Source organism: Siniperca chuatsi, linkage group LG21 (assembly GCF_020085105.1).
Source record: "Siniperca chuatsi isolate FFG_IHB_CAS linkage group LG21, ASM2008510v1, whole genome shotgun sequence".
NCBI classification, from domain to species: domain Eukaryota; kingdom Metazoa; phylum Chordata; class Actinopteri; order Centrarchiformes; family Sinipercidae; genus Siniperca; species Siniperca chuatsi.
This window is the reverse complement of record NC_058062.1, coordinates 13,010,230-13,027,896: the sequence shown is the minus strand read 5'-3', so window position 1 is coordinate 13,027,896 and position 17,667 is coordinate 13,010,230. Positions and strand designations below refer to the sequence as shown.

General features: G+C 41.5%; 1 protein-coding gene across 11 annotated transcripts in view; it reads right to left on the bottom strand.

The window, feature by feature from the left end:
- Positions 1–11: 11 nt before the first annotated feature.
- sun1b (Sad1 and UNC84 domain containing 1b) overlaps positions 12–17,667 on the bottom strand; it is a 30,553-nt gene continuing 12,897 nt past the window's right edge. For 5 of the 11 annotated variants that reach the window (XM_044181173.1, XM_044181177.1, XM_044181172.1 and 2 more), the window contains 21 exons: positions 14,048–14,236; positions 12,887–13,143; positions 11,733–11,990; positions 11,435–11,569; positions 10,842–10,970; positions 9,987–10,070; positions 8,914–9,024; positions 8,645–8,764; positions 8,410–8,503; positions 7,282–7,340; positions 6,486–6,682; positions 6,040–6,315; positions 5,847–5,939; positions 4,925–5,016; positions 4,631–4,775; positions 4,173–4,487; positions 3,933–4,017; positions 2,960–3,075; positions 2,100–2,267; positions 1,908–2,000; positions 12–1,820 (listed from right to left, as the gene is read on the bottom strand). In XM_044181173.1, the coding sequence (XP_044037108.1) occupies positions 1,704–1,820; positions 1,908–2,000; positions 2,100–2,267; positions 2,960–3,075; positions 3,933–4,017; positions 4,173–4,487; positions 4,631–4,775; positions 4,925–5,016; positions 5,847–5,939; positions 6,040–6,315; positions 6,486–6,682; positions 7,282–7,340; positions 8,410–8,503; positions 8,645–8,764; positions 8,914–9,024; positions 9,987–10,070; positions 10,842–10,970; positions 11,435–11,569; positions 11,733–11,990; positions 12,887–13,143; positions 14,048–14,236 (3,133 nt within the window). In that variant the 3' untranslated portion in view covers positions 12–1,703. The remainder of the gene's footprint in view (positions 1,821–1,907; positions 2,001–2,099; positions 2,268–2,959; positions 3,076–3,932; positions 4,018–4,172; positions 4,488–4,630; positions 4,776–4,924; positions 5,017–5,846; positions 5,940–6,039; positions 6,316–6,485; positions 6,683–7,281; positions 7,341–8,409; positions 8,504–8,644; positions 8,765–8,913; positions 9,025–9,986; positions 10,071–10,841; positions 10,971–11,434; positions 11,570–11,732; positions 11,991–12,886; positions 13,144–14,047; positions 14,237–17,667) is intronic. The other 6 variants (XM_044181171.1, XM_044181175.1, XM_044181176.1 and 3 more) reach the window with 6 other exon arrangements.

Sequence of the window (17,667 nt, the reverse complement as noted above, 5' to 3'; positions counted from 1 at the left end):
TGACAATGTTATTCAGAGAAGTTCTTCAAAATTAAAGTCTTTATTGGAATATATTCCAAAGCAGTTAAGTCATCTCCTGACTGAACAAAAATAGCCATTTATCTTAAAAAAAAGTCTCAAGATGGTTCCAAAATGTACTGAACAGCTTTTGACAAAATATACATTGCAGTAACTCATATCTTGCAGTCACTAATTGACTTGTTAATAAATAAGATTGTGAACAAAACATTTTTTATACATAGTATTTTAGACTTACCCATATTTGCAACCAAAATCGATGACTACACACACCCCCATTTTTTAAAAACAAATTGTGAAGACCTGTGCCACAAACATTTCTCTAACAAGTTGTTGCAGTGCATCCTCTGACATTATCAACAGCCCCTGCCCAAAACTAAACAAAAAAAATAAAAAGCAAAACACAATGTAGAAATAATGGTAGTAATACAATAATAATGGGATGATTTTTTTGTAAAGCAACACTGATAAAAGCAGATATTATAAAGGATCAACTATCAACAATGAAATATACAGATTACATTCCTTCAGGGTTTCAGAACAGAGGGAGCCCATGTGAGGAGGACGTTTATAACTGAGCAAGAGGGAGACCGAGAGTCCCCCTCTTGATAGAAATCGAAAGGGAAAAAAAATAAAAAATAAAATCACTCTTGTCTACAGGAGTAGTTATATTATTTAGCGTTCAACATTGATTGGTAATTTGAGATCCAGGCACAGGACTCAAACCTTCAGAGAGGACACAGTCAGGTAAATCCATAATGCATGTAAAAGTTTATGAGAGTATGGGTTCGGGAAGAGTCACATGCTAGAATGAATCCTGGAGTCCATCCATAACCATACACATATTTTGTCTAATGTACATAGTGAGGAGCCTCCTAATACTGTGAACACATAGAGCTCAGGTCAGTGGTTATACAGTGTTGCTGTGAAGTTAAAGGATGACTTGCATCAAAGGCTCCACTTGAGAAAACATTCAGCGCCTGTCCATAGGCAGCATGTTCAGTTCCAACAGAAAACAAATCTTCAATTTAGTGAACCTTTCGTGTGAGTGTGGTCCAGTCCTGCAGGCTGCCCAGACAGCTCAGTTAAAGTCAATGCAGTGACTTGACAGCAACAAAGGGAGTGACATGCCTGGACAGCGTCGCAGGCAAAAGGTGCAGTGGCTTTGATCCTGAAAATAGTAGACTAACAGGAAATCAAAGTTAAACACAGATGATTAAGAACAGAAACCAAATCAGACTGAGATGTAGTGTGTGAGGAAATGGTGGAGATGAGTCTGTAATCCCCCATTTCAAGTGTCCACCTCCCTGTAGAAGTGGAAGGTGCCAAGAGGGGGGTGGATTTGTCCGCTCAGTGGAGCCTGCCGCCCTCACGGGCTGATTCAGTGCAAGAGACCTTTTTACGAAAAGGGGACTGGGAGTTTTAGCTTCTTCCGTGGTTCTATTCCTCTTCTGCGATCATTGACAGTCCCCATACAGACTTTCCTCTGACTCTTTCAATATTACAAAACACGTTGATTCAGTCCTGGGCACATTCCTTTAACAATCCACAACTTCTCTGTTCTTCGTGTCTTTCATACAAAAACATCCACAAAGTACTGCCGAGTCCCCTCCGTTTTTTAACAAGTTGGCGATAGCTATGTACAGGTGATATGTCATATATGAGCATGTGTGGTAGTGGTTGGTTCACTGAGGCCGAGGGTCTCCATGGACTCTGAAGCGGTACATGCAGGTGTATTCTGGATGACCCCAGTTAGACAGCACCCGCACCTCGATGATCTGGAAGGTCTTGTCATTCTGCTCCTGAAAGAGAAGAGGGGAAATATTCAGAACACGCTGGCAGACAATTAACTGATTTTTATACACTTCAGGAAGTGCGTCTTAAGTTACCATAACAGGAAAAGTTTGCAGTGACTCTCCATCTTCCTGGTATATGTAGTGCCCCAGCAGCTTCCCTTCTTCCTGGTACTCATCATCTAGACCCTGCACACAAACATCAGTGAAAACAGGCATTCATCCCTCAAGTTTTCATTGGATTAACAAGTGTGCAATTGTAAGGCTTTATGTTAGTATGTTTCTTACAAAAACAGTGAAGTTCTGTGGGGCGCTGGTGATGTTTCCAGTCGGCGACAGGGCCTTGGGGATGTGCTCCACGCAGAAGGATGTGGGCAGGATCCTCAGGGACAACCGGATCACCAGGTAGCCCTGAGAGCCTTTGAACGCCCAGCAGTTACCTGGGTACACATCAGGCTGAGAAGGGGAGAAATGCCAAAATAAGTTTCATAACAGCAGCCAAGACTTGTGACTGAGTGAGTGAGTTCTCTAGTTCATCAGCCAAATAAGAACCGCCCCTTTGATCTTAACCCTTTCATAATAAGCTTAAAGGATTGGTTCACAATTTTTCAAGTCTGTCTTAAAACAATAGCCAGGTGCTTCTTGGCCATTTAAAGAAATTTACAACCCCTCGTTCTGTGTAAAAATACATTCTAAAAGTTAATCTGAAACTTACATGAGGTTTCAGCAGCAGCAGTCACTGAGTTAGACAAATCAAGTGGATGTTTTCCAAAGTTAGTCTGTTTAGTACAAAATTCCCTTTGTTTCCCTGCTGAGCTGAGGTGGAGGGACAGTAAGACAAAGAGGGAATTTTGTACTAAAAAGACTAACTTTGGAAGACATCCACTTGATTTGTCTAACTCAGACTGCTGAAGTCTCATATTACCTTTTGTCCCTCATCACTTACATTGAAAGTGCATTAGGAAGGGATCCTGTAATGGCCAGTATGAACAGGAGAAATGATTACAGCAAGAAAAAAGCTGTTTCATTGTTCATATAGACACCTGGCTACTGTTTTAAGACAGGCTTGAAAAATTGTGAACCTATCCTTTAACTAACTAACTTTGCATAATCAGTAAAACAGACATTGTTCTCATGGTGAGGCTCACCTGGATGACAACACGTGGTGACTGGGAGAAGTACCAGAGTGGCAGGCCGAACAGACTCATGAGGGCCGTCTTGGTCTCGTATGTCTCAGAGCAGCGAGTACTGAGGATGCTGCCACCTGAGGTTAAGAGGAAACAATAATTATGCTGAAAATGTAGTCCTAATTTCCTTGGCCATGAATAAAGTAAACTTGAATTTAATATCAAATAACTATTAATATACTTTTCAATGACTGTGAAGTTTAAATGCTGAAGTTGAGGGTTAATCATACTGCACAGCTTGTGTGTACTGTTATACTTTTCAAGGGAGCTGCAGGACAACTTTGGGATTTTTTTGTGTGAAACGTTTTTGGTTTGATTTTCCATTCTGTGAATTCAGCATTTTTATCCTTAAAGCCATCTGTCAACAGTTTATATGGACACCATGTCCTTACATAGACACAGTTCTGGTGCATTATGTCCTTCAACTGCTGGCTTCACTTATAAGGAGAGAGACTCAGACAACAAAGTCTGCACTGAAGTTTTCAACTTAAGATACTTGTGCCGAAGCCAGAGAGCGTTCTGAAGTATTCCTCATGTTTGATATGTTTCCTAATCATTTGGTCCTGCCTCTTTGCCACCATCTGTCTCAATATCTCCTTTCATCATATTCAAATGTGTGTTTGTTTAGCTTAACAGGAAAGCACACCATGCCTAAAGGTCCCCAGCCCAAATCAAACTTGGGTGGCTGTGATTATATGGTGTCTGGCTTAACTACTAGGCTACCAGAAAGTCTCAATGCCTGCACCTCCTGTGAAGTGACGCTTCCATGTAGGTCAACCGCTCAGTAACACACATGACAATACAGCCTGAGCTTTTGAAGTTAATACCCCGTTGTCCTCGAGCCTGGATAATGCCTGCACCTTCATTACGTTAGAGACATACATTTGAGCACAGGATGGACAGGCACTCAATCGATGGGAGGCTTCCTTCTTACCTCCAGACTCCAGGGCGTAGTCCACCTGGCCTGTTCGATCCTGGGAGTAGAGCCTTAAAGCGTTTTGGACAATCAGCTTCACTTGCTGGGGTAGAGACCACAACACAAGAGTTACAGATTAATTAAGAGCCTCAGACACATGACGAAACAACACTTTCAAAGAGCTCAGCTTAGATTATGGGATTAAAATGGGAATCCACAGCGATGAGGATGTTGACAGTAGACGTGTGCGTTCATTACCTCTTCTGTCAGTCCCTCAGCAGTAGCAGACTGCTGGACAGTCCCGGTTACCATCTGAACGATGGTCTTGGCTTGGGACTCGGCCTCACCCAGGGTTTGGGCCCGGTTAAGATCCATCTGCAGGGACACGTTTCTCAGGATGCTCAGCTCCAGTGAGGCCAGAGAGGCCTGCAGGTCGGGTGTGCTCACGTAGCGCTGGGACAGCCAGTAGATCAGAGACTCTGGCACCTCTCCCTGCTCCTCTCCTGACCCACCACTGCCGAAGAACAGAGCCTGCAACTCCTTACGCACCTGGGAGGACACCTGGGCTGATATCTGAGAAAGGCACACACAGAAATCTAATGAATAAAGAAATATAATGGAAATCTTAATCATTTACGAAACTGCATCACAGAAAGGGCAGATTCAGTCGATATTGCTGTAAAGCCCAAACAGGAGTCAATATTTTTGTTACTTACCGTCTCCTGCAGCGTGTCCAGCTGATCACACTTGCCCTTGCATCCCACAACACCTTGCAGGTCCTGTCTGATTTTGCCCAGCTCCGCCTCAAGTCTCTGCACCTCCACTAGCAAAGCATCATGGTCCTCCTGCTTCACACCCACACTGAGTGAAAGACAGAATATATATGTGAGCTGCCACAATCTTGAAGAACTTGTTCACAAAATGTGAATAGCACATTTAAAAAAAAGAAGAAAAAAATCAGTCAGTCAATGTGGATTTGAAGGTTTACTTATTTCTCCTGGTTTTCGTACCTGACAGGAACTGTGTCTGCTGCTGGAGTGACAACCTCTTTCTCTTTTTCCTGCTTCTCGTGCTCATAATGCTGCTGCTTCTGTTGCACCTCCTACGACACAGATCATGTATAAGGATTACTGATGATAACACAGAAAATAAAACTCTCTTTAATATTTCTGAAAAACCAAATCAATGATATTAACAATGAGATTTTCCCCAGGAACACATTTCAGTTAGATATTTGATACAGCACCACTGTTCCTTAGTATACAGACTTTGCATGGGTCCAGACCTTTGTACCTGCCCACTCCACTGAGTTGACTGATTCTGGTCTGGCATCATGACATGAAAGTGGTTTCTCGGTTGAAAAGATATTCTTTTGTCTTTTTAACACTGTTGCCTCTGTGGTTGTGGTATGTGTGCCACCATCTCATGCTATTATAATTAAATATAAAATATAAAAACAACAATAACAGGATCCAGGAAGTCTTGGTTGATACTTTCACCTACCCCACTAAAGAGCACCTGTCGGCTCAGCCGTCAGAGCCAAGCCATTGTAAACTGTAAGCTTTTTAATCAGTTAATAATTACACTCCAGGCTTTGTTTGACTGCCTGTTTTGTGTGTTCCTTGTTAATGTTTACCATTTGACCTCTACTCTTACATTCTGTACTTTATTATGGATTATACTCTTGTGCTTGCTTGATTTTATGATTTATCTACTTAGTTTTGCTTTTAGTCATTTTGGCTGTTTTAATAATTTATTAAGTGACAATTAGACATTTAGATAACACTGGCACAAGAGTGTGCTTAGCCTGTAAAATAACAAATATCAAAATAACTAATAAAAAAGCCATCTTGCCACATTTCCCCATGCATTCTGCACACATGTTTTCAAGGTGTTTTCTCAGTGGAGAAGCAGTGAATCTGCTGTACGTACTTCAGTTTTGGCAGCCAGAGCGTTGAGCAGTAATTCTAAATCAGCCAGCCTTGTTGCCTGATTCTCTTGGTGCTGCTTCTGTTGCTCTGCACTCTGCATGGAGCAGAGATAAAGAGAAAAAAGTGAGATACATGTAAACTTTTTAAATCAAAACATCACTCTTGTAACTCAACACTTATCCTCTCCTCCCTACCTGTGCTCTGTGTGTGTTCTCCTGCTTCAGCTCTCCCTGTAACACACCCAGTCTCTGCTCCAGCAGGGAGGACACCCACAGTCCCAGGCTCTCCCTGTCTGTCTGAGTGTGGAGCTGCTCCTTCAGGGTGCTGTAGAGACCCAAAACGTCACCGTGATGCTGCTCCTGCTTCTGGTCACCCTGCTGGACTCGCTCCCACAGCAGGGCTAGTTGGCGCTCCACGCGTTCCAGTCGCTCTAAGTCCACACTGGAAACCGCCACAGGGGGAAGCATAGGCTGAGGAGGAGAATGAAGGAGTAAACATTAAAACATGTCTTAAGTGGAAAATGCTTGAACTGCAACAAACATCATGTAATAAGGTCATTTATACACACACACACACACACACACACACACACTCTCACAATCATTTTAGTGTTAGTCATTGTTTAATCTCTGTATCTTACTGGTGCCTGTGAGACCGGGGTGGCTGGGGTTTGCTCCAGTGGAGTCTCTGGTGGAGGGACAGAGGCAGGAACTGGAGCAGAAGCTGGCACCAAGTTAGACAGGAGGGCGAAGGGAGACGCAGGACGCCACTCGGTTAGGTTTATGGCTGGGAGGTAGGCGAGCAGGGCAGCAGTGGACGGACCCCACAACCATAAAGCTTCATAGAGATGAAAGATAGTGAAGATTAAACCACACTCGCCTGCTGGATGGTCACTCATGATGTGTGGATAAAGTTTGTTCAAACCATTCAGAAATGTATTTTAAATTTCACTCAAGATAACAGATACAAAACAGGCTGAATTGTGAGTAAATGTGTATGACGTAACACACAAGATATCTAGAATATTTACATTTAATGTAAAACTAAATGTTTCCTTCAATCTAAACATCATACAAAGTAGCTGCAATAAAATATATTATATAAAAAAATATGAAATTTTTTTCCTACCTTAATTGACATAAAGGAAAATCAAAAATCAGGATTCAAAGGATAAGTAAGTAAATTATGGAGTAGTTCACCAAGTAGCCAAAGAATAAATACATGAATGTTGTGTGAGCAGTGCCGAACCACAGAGTGGAGTAACTCACTAGAAGCCCAGAGAGGCTGACCTGAATCTGGTACTGGATATGCATCATACTCTGTGGATGCGTGCTGGTTAGGACATCTACTACCAGACTACAGACTGATTTTTCTCTGTATGTGCTCACTGAATGGGTTACACCTGTGATAAAGCAAGAGAGCACTCATAAACTCACCGAGGAGGAGCAAAAGGGGCAAAAGGAGCAGCAGGAGCCTCCAGAGTTTGGGAAGGCATCTGAAACAGAGTCACACACTGGTCAGATAAATGCACAACTGACATGAGTACATGCTGTAAATAATAAAAAAAAAAACCTTTACGAATGGACCTTTATGAATTAAAACTGTCTAAACTCCTCAAACAGGCACTGTTCCTCAAGACAAGATATGTTGATTATTCATCAAAATGCAGTATTTCAAGACACAAGGTAAATAATTCTGTCATGATTGCTGTCAGATCTGAAAATGTGTCTTTACTGGAAGTATAAATGAACAAAAATTAGTCTAACACATTTGTACATTTTATAATAACTGTTTTATACTAGTTATAGGTTACATAAAAATATTCAAATGAGAATAAAACTACCAAAGTCTCTTTTTGAAAAGCTCAGTGACAACATTTTTGATTAAAGCAGTCATCATAAATCATATCATCGTTTTTGAACATTTAAACCTACAACAACTGATTTTTTAGGCCACTTGGGGGCAGCGGAAACAACACAACACTGACAAAATATCACCGTATACAGTTCATATGGTGGAGTTAGCAAACAGTTGCTTATTTACACATCCAGCACTTATTTGGAATCGTGTTTCTGGCCACCTGGTGAACGTAAGTCTAATATTCACTCTCCTTTTAGCTCCATTTTTGGTCTCTACCAACTCCTGAGGGAAATATCTGGCTCTTTAGCTGCTAAATGCGCCACTACATTCTCCAGCTAGTTGCTAACTGTGTCTATCTGTGGTTTGGTGCTGAGCAGGTAGTGTACAGTGGGTTTTTAGAGCTTTGTCACTGAAAACAGCTGTCTTGTGTGACTGAACCAAAACAGTAAAGTTACGGACCAGACAGCCGAGGGGAGCTGCAGATTCAGGTGATAATTCTCTGTAGGCTCATCACTACGAGAGACTCCTTGTGTCACATTGTTTTCACAGTCATTTGATACAATTATTATATAAATAAATATCAAAACATAGCCGCTTTAATAGTTTGAAAACAATTTAGCTGTTAAAAATGGGAAACTCTCACTTCTGTGCTTTGCAACACCTGAAGGTTCAGGAAAAAAAACAAACAGGGGAAGGGCTCTTACCTTGTCAGAAAGAAGACATTGAGAAGAGACATGAGAGACACCAGCTGGTACCATCCTGTTGCAAGAAACCACAGAAGTCCCCTGCCTGCCTTCACTGGGCAGATTGAACAAATATATATATAAAAAAATTAAAAAAAAAAACACACATACAGACCGAGAATGAGAACACAAATCAGATCATGTTGCCCAAGAAAGAAGCAGAGAAGACGCATAGAGAGAAAAAAGTGCCACCAACCTGGAGCTGCCAGAAGCATCCAGAACAGTGAGAGCAGCCTCTGCACCACTGTCCCAACCCCTGATCCCAACGCTTTGCCTGCTCTCACCACACAGTAACCTGGCTGGAGGAGGCAGTAACCTGGAAGACAAGGTGAAAGAGATTTGAATTGATTGCAGCACGAGTGGTCTATACCGAAAAGAGGTTGAGTTATAAACTTATGAGTACTAAACATCCTCGTAACAGTATATTTACAGGCTGTCATCAACATAAGTGGAGTGCTGGTTAACCTGTGTAAGCTAGGACGCTCCACAGTGCCCCCCCCAGGCGTCGAGGCCTGGAGGACTGTGTGAGGAGGACAGTGTGTGTCTCAGAATGCTGCTTCCCTTTACAGTCATCACCTGTGCACGTCAAAATGATGGACAGCAGGCAAACAGAAAACACAAAAAGAAAGGATGTGTGAATGAATGACATTAAGATGGCTTACAAGCATAAAAACCAAAGTAATACAATTCTGCAAATAATTAAAGCAACAGAAATTAAAATATAAAATGAATCAGCAACAATAAGTCATATGTATATAATAAAAAGAAAATACAAGTGGGCCACTTAGTATATGCAATATATATAGTATATACTGTATGTGATGACAACATGCACAACTAAATGTATGACAACACGTCATGTTGAATCCTCAAACTCCTGATTGAAAAATGCTTTTATTTAACTTTCACTTCACTGGAACACTGTTTAATTATCAGTGTAATTTTACAAATGCGGTGCTGGATAAGTGGACTTCACCATTCAAACCCAATATTACTTATTTTCTAACAATTCAAAAATGCTGATTATTGTCAGCTGAGTGAAGCTGCATTGCTGTTTGTGTGTCTCTTGTTTTTCTTTATTTCCTATGTTTGTTTGTTTTTATATTCTATTTTTGTTTCAGCAATTCATGTTTTTTAGTTTTTTTATTTCTTAATTTAGGAAAACGTCCACTATTTGACCTCTTCTGTCACATCTGTTTAACCTAACGTTATCTGTTTTTATACAGTTTGTATAAGTGCAAAATAAAAACTAAAAATGGCAGCTTGTTAATCCAAAGTTTATTTATGTCTGCAGTGATCATGCTGAGTTTCGGTGTTAAACTGGTCCCTTGAAATAGGTTTGGAAGACTAACTTGACTAAAAGAGAAGCATCTGCAGGTCACAACGGTCAGGCTGCTGACTGGTTTAAAGCAGCTCACACAACCTCTGCTAACACAGGTCACGCATATAATTAACTCTGTCAATCACGGCTACCACAAGAAAATGTATAGAGAGAAGGAGAAAACGTGTGTGTGGTTTGTGTGTGTGTGTCTGCTTACACAGGGAACCATTGAGATTAAGATATGATGCATCTTCATTCACCAGGCCCTTCACATTCATGCTCCCACAGAAACTTGAGTGAGCTGAAACATACGTACAACACATTTATTTACATAACAAAACCATGTTGCATGATAAAACGATGACAAAATGAACAGTGGATGACGAAGAAGAAGAAGAATGCACATGTCACCAATGTGACGGCAGAGGAGCTCTATGTCTTTGTGAAGAAAATGAGAATAGAGGTGCATGAAAACACTTTAGAGGATACACGGTGACGACTGCTTGAAACAATAATAAAGAAATGTGGTGAAAACCAGTTAATACAATTCTTCTGCAGCTGTGAAAAGAACCAGCTTAAATCAGCAGTATACTAAAAATAAAACTGACCTTGTCTCATAATTGAAACTAGTGTCAAACACCACATGCAGAGTTATCAGTGAGGTAGGAGTCAGGAAGTCGTTTTAGTTCTGCTTGAGTGTTCATTTAAGTGCACATGTTCTCACAACCTCATGTGACCTAAAGGACTCCCATTAAAAAGGCAACTCGTCATGTGATAGCTTTGTCCGATTTTAGGCAATGGTGTTGGGGGGGTGTACGGTTTTGTTTCTAGTATACTTCCTCCTTCAGAAATAGAAAGCAACAGTGTGAAAGTGAAGGCTGGATGGAGAAAGATGATAGAGATCCTTCAACTACATATTTATCCTAATAAGGGGCTTCTTTCTCCTTAAACAAAAAAGTAAGAGCTTAGGAAGGAGAGAAAAGGTGACAAGAAACTTTATTAATAGAAGAGCAGCAGATGAGGTCAGGAGCTGTGACCCTTAACCTTTGCCCTTTGTAGTAACGGCTGGTACCTTGTCCTTCATAGCCGTTAGCCCTGTAGCCCATCACCCTGTGGAGAGTGGTCTGCTTAAACAGCCACAGTTGGGACAAACTGGAGGACACTGCTTGTCTCATCGAGTCCGAAAACGACACAAGGACACCTGGTGACACACCCGCCCCGTACAATCACTGTTAGTCAAAACGCACAGTCGAGGCAAATATAAATAATAAAAAAAGGGTCATAGGATGAGGGGGAAGTGAAGTGGATGATAGAAAAATCCTCTAAAGATACCCTGAGAGAACAGGAGGCTATGGAAAGCCCAGTAAGAGGAAAGGTAATAAGGTAACATGTGAAATAGAAATAGACCATGACTCAGCAGGTTTCTCGTCATCATCCTTAATGTTTCTGGCTAAGGTGGAAACCAACAGGGAGTTGGTTGGGAGATTTCAAATTAGCTGCAAAAAAGAGATCAGCCTGAAATCTGTGAATTTTTCCTCAAGATCACTGAGACTCTCAGTCTGAGCTGAGCGACTCAGGAAAAACTGCCACCGCAAAAGACAGAAGAGGAAAAATAGAGAATGATGGGTAATGAATGAAGATCAAAGAACGTTTCTTGTTGTATACCTTTTCCTCGAGGGCTCTTGGCCCTTGAGCCCAGCCAGAGCACATTATTGAAGAGCAGGGTGACTAAGGACACTATGGGGGCCAGGGCTCGTTTGCTGTAGCGTATACACGTGTTAGACATAGACACCAGGACACCTGGAGAGAGAGACACCACTACCAATTATATTCTCGTTATCACAACTTCATTAATATATGAACATACTGGCTTTTCACCATACAGCTCCAATAATTTATTCATTCATTGATTCATTCATTCATCTCATTCAATTCATCATTTAGAAGGACAGAAGTTTCTCACCTATCTTGTTCCTTTGACTCCTGTCTCTGGAGTATATGCTTGTGAAAGGTGACGAAGAGGAGGAGGAGAGGGCGACCGAGGAAGCTTCTGCAGCCTGAGATGATGGTGATGATGAAGACCGTGTGATAAGGGAGTCCATCTTCTGAGAGTGAAAAGAGCAGTCTTTGCATATGTAACCGTTGGTGAGCAAGGTGTGGGACTTTGATACACTGGCGTCACCGTTGACACTCGAACTGTGTTTGGCTCTGGAGCTCCTCCCTGAGGGAGAGCAGCATTTACACAGATAAAGAAGACTAATAGAGATTAATTCTTAAAACACACAGGGAAACTGTTAAATTCATAATGTATTAGTGTAAAGACATTACTAAGTAAGTATCCTATTGCTTCACTTTGAAGGAACTCATTGCCAGAGTTACAGTAAATATCTACAGTGATGAGGGAAGTATTCAGATCTTTTACTTAAGTAGCAATACTACAGTCTAAAAATACTCGTTACAAGTAAAAGTCTTGTATTCATAATCTATTTAATTACTTAAGTAAAAGTATACAAGTATTAGTAAGAAGTACTCACTAAGCAGCCAAAATGGGCTCTATCAGTGTTATATTAGTAGATATCATATTATTGGATTATTATTATTGATGCAGTAACATGTAAGCTGCATTTTAATGTTTAATGTAGCTGGCTGCTAAAGAGCTTATTTGACTCATTTTGGGTGGTTTAATTTACTGCATAACAATGCATTTTATATGTTCATTATAGGTTTTTAAAATCTTCATCTGCAAAGTAACTAGTAACTACAGCTGCCAAAATGAAGTAAAAAGTACAATAGTTCCCTCTGAAATATAGTGGAGTAGAAGCATAAAGCAGCATAAAATTAAAATACTCAAGTAAAGTACGAGTAACCCAGAAATGTACTGAAATACAGTCCAGCTTTTACTTAACACATATTTCTAAGCAGCAGAAACATCTCACTGTTTAGTGTTATAATATTCTATATTATTTATATTAATTTGAGTCATTTACTCATTTTCAGTGGAAAACTTAAGTTGCATATCCTGCATGGTGGAATTCGATTAAAAGATGCTTAAATAACTTAAAATTTTTGCAAAAGCATGTGTCATTTGTGATGGAATCTATATTTTCAACAACTGACCCCAGTGTCCATCCACAGAAGTAGAGGTGGTGGTTGTGGTTGTGGTGACGGTGCGCTGTCTCAGGTGGGGCTGATCCATGACGGAGGTGAGCAGAGAGGCATCAGACGTTGTGTTGCTTCCCTGAATGACGCTGCTGCTGTTGTTAATCGGGGTATTAACAGCAGAGAAGGAGAGGGTTTTTCTCGGTGTGGCGGCTTGGCTCAGGGATAAAGACAGGGCGCTGGAACCAGACTGCTGCTTTCTGCTCCGCAGCGTCCTGGGAGAGCAGAGACAGGAAATGCGAAGAGGTGTGAGTTTTGTCGCATGTATACGAGTATGACAGAGGCATGTTGACGCCACTAGAAAGATATGTACAGTAGGGAGCAGGTCCCCTTCCACAGAGGTCGCCATGTTGCACCACCATGTTTCTACAGTAGCCCAGAATGAACAAACCAAACATTGGCTCTAGATAGGGCATTTCGTGGCCACCGTACTTTCTCCTACATGCTTGGAAGGGGAGGGTGAGGCGAGCGGTATTCAAATGGTTGACATTGTCAACATAAATATTAAAAACATCATTTTATCAATGTTTTTGAAAAATACGTTCCTTCCTTAAGAAAATGTATCAGGCAGAAAACTTTTAAAATAATGCATGTTGTGTCTCTTACGTACAGTAGAGCTGTGTGCTCCTAACTGTATCTAATTGCTTTATTAGTTGTGTTACTCCTCTTAGCTCCTGAATGTGTGTGTTGTTGTTGTTTTTTTAATCATCATCTCAACATAACTAATACTGTATGGTTGATCCTACTTATTTGTTCATTATGTGGGAATTAAATATAACCAACAAAATATCTGAGCTCAATCAAGCCATGCACTTGTACTTGTACTTGTACTTGCGGAAGCCATGGGATGCTCATTAATCAAGCATGTCCCAGTGAGCTCTGATAAGCCTCAACACACTTGTGGACTTAACGGGTACTTGGGCACTGTGGCAGTTACCAGAAATATGTCACACAAATGGGCACTTGGCTACTCGCAAATGCGGCAAGTGTGGGTACGGGGACGGACCCGTAGACTCACGCTCAGACAGACATAAATAGATGAAAATGATGACACAACATTTACTGATACTCTCTGGTAAGCTGACATGTGAGAGCGTTAGTATCCATTGCTAGTCTCACCGCGACTCTCTGATGGTGCTGGTGTAGCTGCCGCTGTGGTTCTGGGAGTAATCAGCCAGGCTCTCGTTGCCATAGTGACCAGCACTGGTCTGCAGACGCAGGCTCCGCCGCGACATCCTGGGCGACTCGTACACAGCAGCAATCTGGTGCTCCTTCTCAAACTCTAACGCTGCGGTGGAGTAGCTGGAGCTGAGAGAGACAGGAGGGAGGAAACAAGGGAAGAATGGAGCAGAAAGAGCGGGGAAGTTAGGAAGTGGGGGAGAAAGAAAAGAGGGGGAAAAGAGGTTTGATGAAATTACATATTGCACGACAGTTAAATACAGGGAAGGACGTTTCTTATGTCTGCTGCACGGAAATTCATTTGGAGACAACAAAAAGGCCTTGAGCGACTTTCAACCTCAAATCAATACTGAACAGGGATATCCTGCACTTTTCCTGATGTGTGTATCATCTTCAGCAAGTCAACTTCAGAGAGGCTTTCTTGTTTTAAACAAAAACAAACAAAACACAGGGACAGACAGTTCATTTAGAGAGCTGTTCCCTGGAACTGGCAGTGGGTATGACAGGAAGTGACTCACTCACAAGGAAGGGAGAAAACAAGGCAAAAGAATAGGCACAGTGTGTCTCTGAAAGTCAAATTGCAACAAAATTTTTAAAAATTAAAAAAAGAGCCTGATAAACATCCCAAAGTATGCAAGTAGGCTGAAATAAAAATTTCTACTCCACTCACTGCAATCCAAAGCCGTAAGTGGAAACACACCATGAATATGTTGTAAATTTTGACTTTGCCATGCATTGTGCAGCTGTGACTCATAGGGCCACACCCACCAGGCAGAGTAGGCATGCCGAGTCGAGGCCAACATTCAGCCTCGACTAACTGGAAACAGGGCAGCAACTTGCAAAATTCACTGGAATCATTATAAAAACTATGCTACTTTGCTGGTCAAAACAAACAAACAAACAATGCATAAAATACCATGACTGTGCCCTCTTTCTCTACAGTGGTGAAGAAGGGAAAAGTTTTACAGGCAACATAAAATCACTCTTATTTAATATTGATTTGTGTTTGCTTATAGCTTACAATATTGGTATTATGTGATCAATTATAATAAGACTAATTGAACTGAAATGACCATGCTGCACTTTTTTTTGCAGACTGTGTACACTCCTCTGCATGCGGCTCAACTAGGTCAGGCAGAACTACTCCACAGACATGCAGGGGAGAGTCCATGAAGAGGAGGGGTAAAGCCCTTTATCGGTCACTGGAGTACAGAGAATCAACTTCCTGTTAGAAACAAGAGCGGACTGGTTTAAGGCACAAGCACAAAGTCCCCGTCAGTGGCCCTTGCACAGCAGTGAGTATATCAAGGCAGAGTCTTGCACACAGGACAAACTGGAGACTGAGCAATATCAACAGTACGTACATGCACGTGTGCATGTGTACGTAAACTGTAATGCTGCTCTCTGGCCCTCCCTCTGGCTCTAAACCCTGAGGATTGCATACTCCCACAGAGAGCCAATTATGTGCTTTCGTCCTCGCTCTGCCTCCTGCCTGCTGCTCCAACTGGCTGAACACATGACCAGGGCAGCACCTATCCCTCTGTATCCTGTAGGTCTGAAATTGACCAGATCTAGCTTCTGCTGTTAAGCATTGGCCAAGAAAAACGACTGTAAGTATATGTACTAGTTGTTTGGGACCACAGCTCTCGTTTACATGTGCATTCATGTGGAATATCTGCTTTTTGACTAAGAGCACAACACTATTTCTATTTGTTCCAACACTAGCAGATTATCATCATCTTTTCTGTTTAACACAACGCTCTCCTGATGCCTTTCTGTGCCCCAAAAAATACAACTAATACCTAGGAGTGGAAAGATCAACCAATGTGTGAAGTCACATACATAGCTACACTGATTTAAAACCACATAACCACACAAACTCACACACTTTCTCTGTGCTCTTGTGCCTCGAGTGTCTGTATGTGTGTCTGGGTGTGACACATCGGTACCATATCATATATCGATCGGCACTAACAAGCTCGCTAAATCATTTTAAAAGGCAGTATGGTATGAAAACTGCACTGACATCACTAATGCTATCTGCAGGAGCAAGTAACGTTAGCAATACCAACTCATGCTACTTCCAAAACTACTTTAAACAGATACACCAATTTTTAAATTAAATGTACAATTGAAAATATCAAGTAAAATTCAGCTTTAAAAAAAAAAAAATCAACTCTTACAAATCTATCTGTATCAAACTGTAGATCATGCATCTCTACATACTGAATTGCCTGAGAGGGATAGTTACACACTGCTAGTGAACAAGAAGCCATACAAGGACAGCTGAGCAGAGAGGTGAAGTAAAGTCACTGTGGATATCTGCAGTAGAGAACATGGGGACCCTGGAGGACACACTGAGCAGAGGAGTGAGAGAACAGGGTGTATTTAAACACGGGTGGGCCCGATATCAACCGAACTATCAACTTTCCATCACATCTACGTCACTGCTTGTCTGATTCAAATTTGAAATTCAAATCTTGGAAACTAGCCGTGGGGCAGTGCAGTTTGTTTTTGTGTTTGCTTTGAATGCAGAGTTTCAAACTCTGAAGACAATAATATTCATTTCAGGGTGCCAAATGACCCAAAAACCAGTTAATCCAGTGAGTCCAGAATCCAGTGAGAGCACTACAAAACTTGTTGCAATATACAGCTACAGAGTTACTAAAGTTATTAAAGCTTGCCTCCAGGTTACATCCTAAGCCAAAAACAACTTGGCACGTCTCCATGTGTTTTCAAATAAACACAGGCAACTTAGTTTATTATACCACAACATAATGGGGCAGGGTTCACTGGTAATGTCACTAACCAAGTGCAGGGGGTGTGTGTGTGAGAAAGAAAACAGACTTGTCTGTCTGTGTAGCCTATAGCTAGGCACAATCATTACTGTAACCTTCTGCTCTACCTGTCAACTCCTGTCACATAGATTTTTATTTGAACAGCACAACCAGCAAATAGCCTACTTTATCCTGATCGCACAGATTCTCCCTGTGGTGCTCCACTGCCTCTAGCAAACTAAAACAATGTTTAAAAACTAGCAATCGTTCAGATCCCAGTCTGTCTCATCAGAAGCTGTAAACAATGTTTAATTAGTTAGCAAACTCTTTTCAGTTGTTTTGGGTATCCAAATTGATCCCTGTGCCGCTCTCTCTCAGGCGGCTCCCACGGCCCACATCAGTGATAAAAATAGAGACAGACTCTGTGCTTTCAGAACTGAGAGAAGAAGACACAGATGAAGAGACAGACATACAGTATTGAGAAAGAACACACACTTCCATCCTGACATTCAGCTTCCTGGAATCTCTCCTTATATAACACTAAAACTTTGATAGTCTTCCCACACTCCAGTGGGCGCAGCCAGCTTTCTTACAACGCACAACTACACATAGCATCAGATCAGATAGGATTCGACATTTTAGTGGATTATGTTTTGCTTTTTTGTTATTTAGCACATATTATGCAGAGCAACATGCAATGAGCACGCAGGATGGGGTTCAAGGTTGGTGGGAATCAGAGAATAATCCAAGATACAACACTATCATGATACATTACTCGAGTTT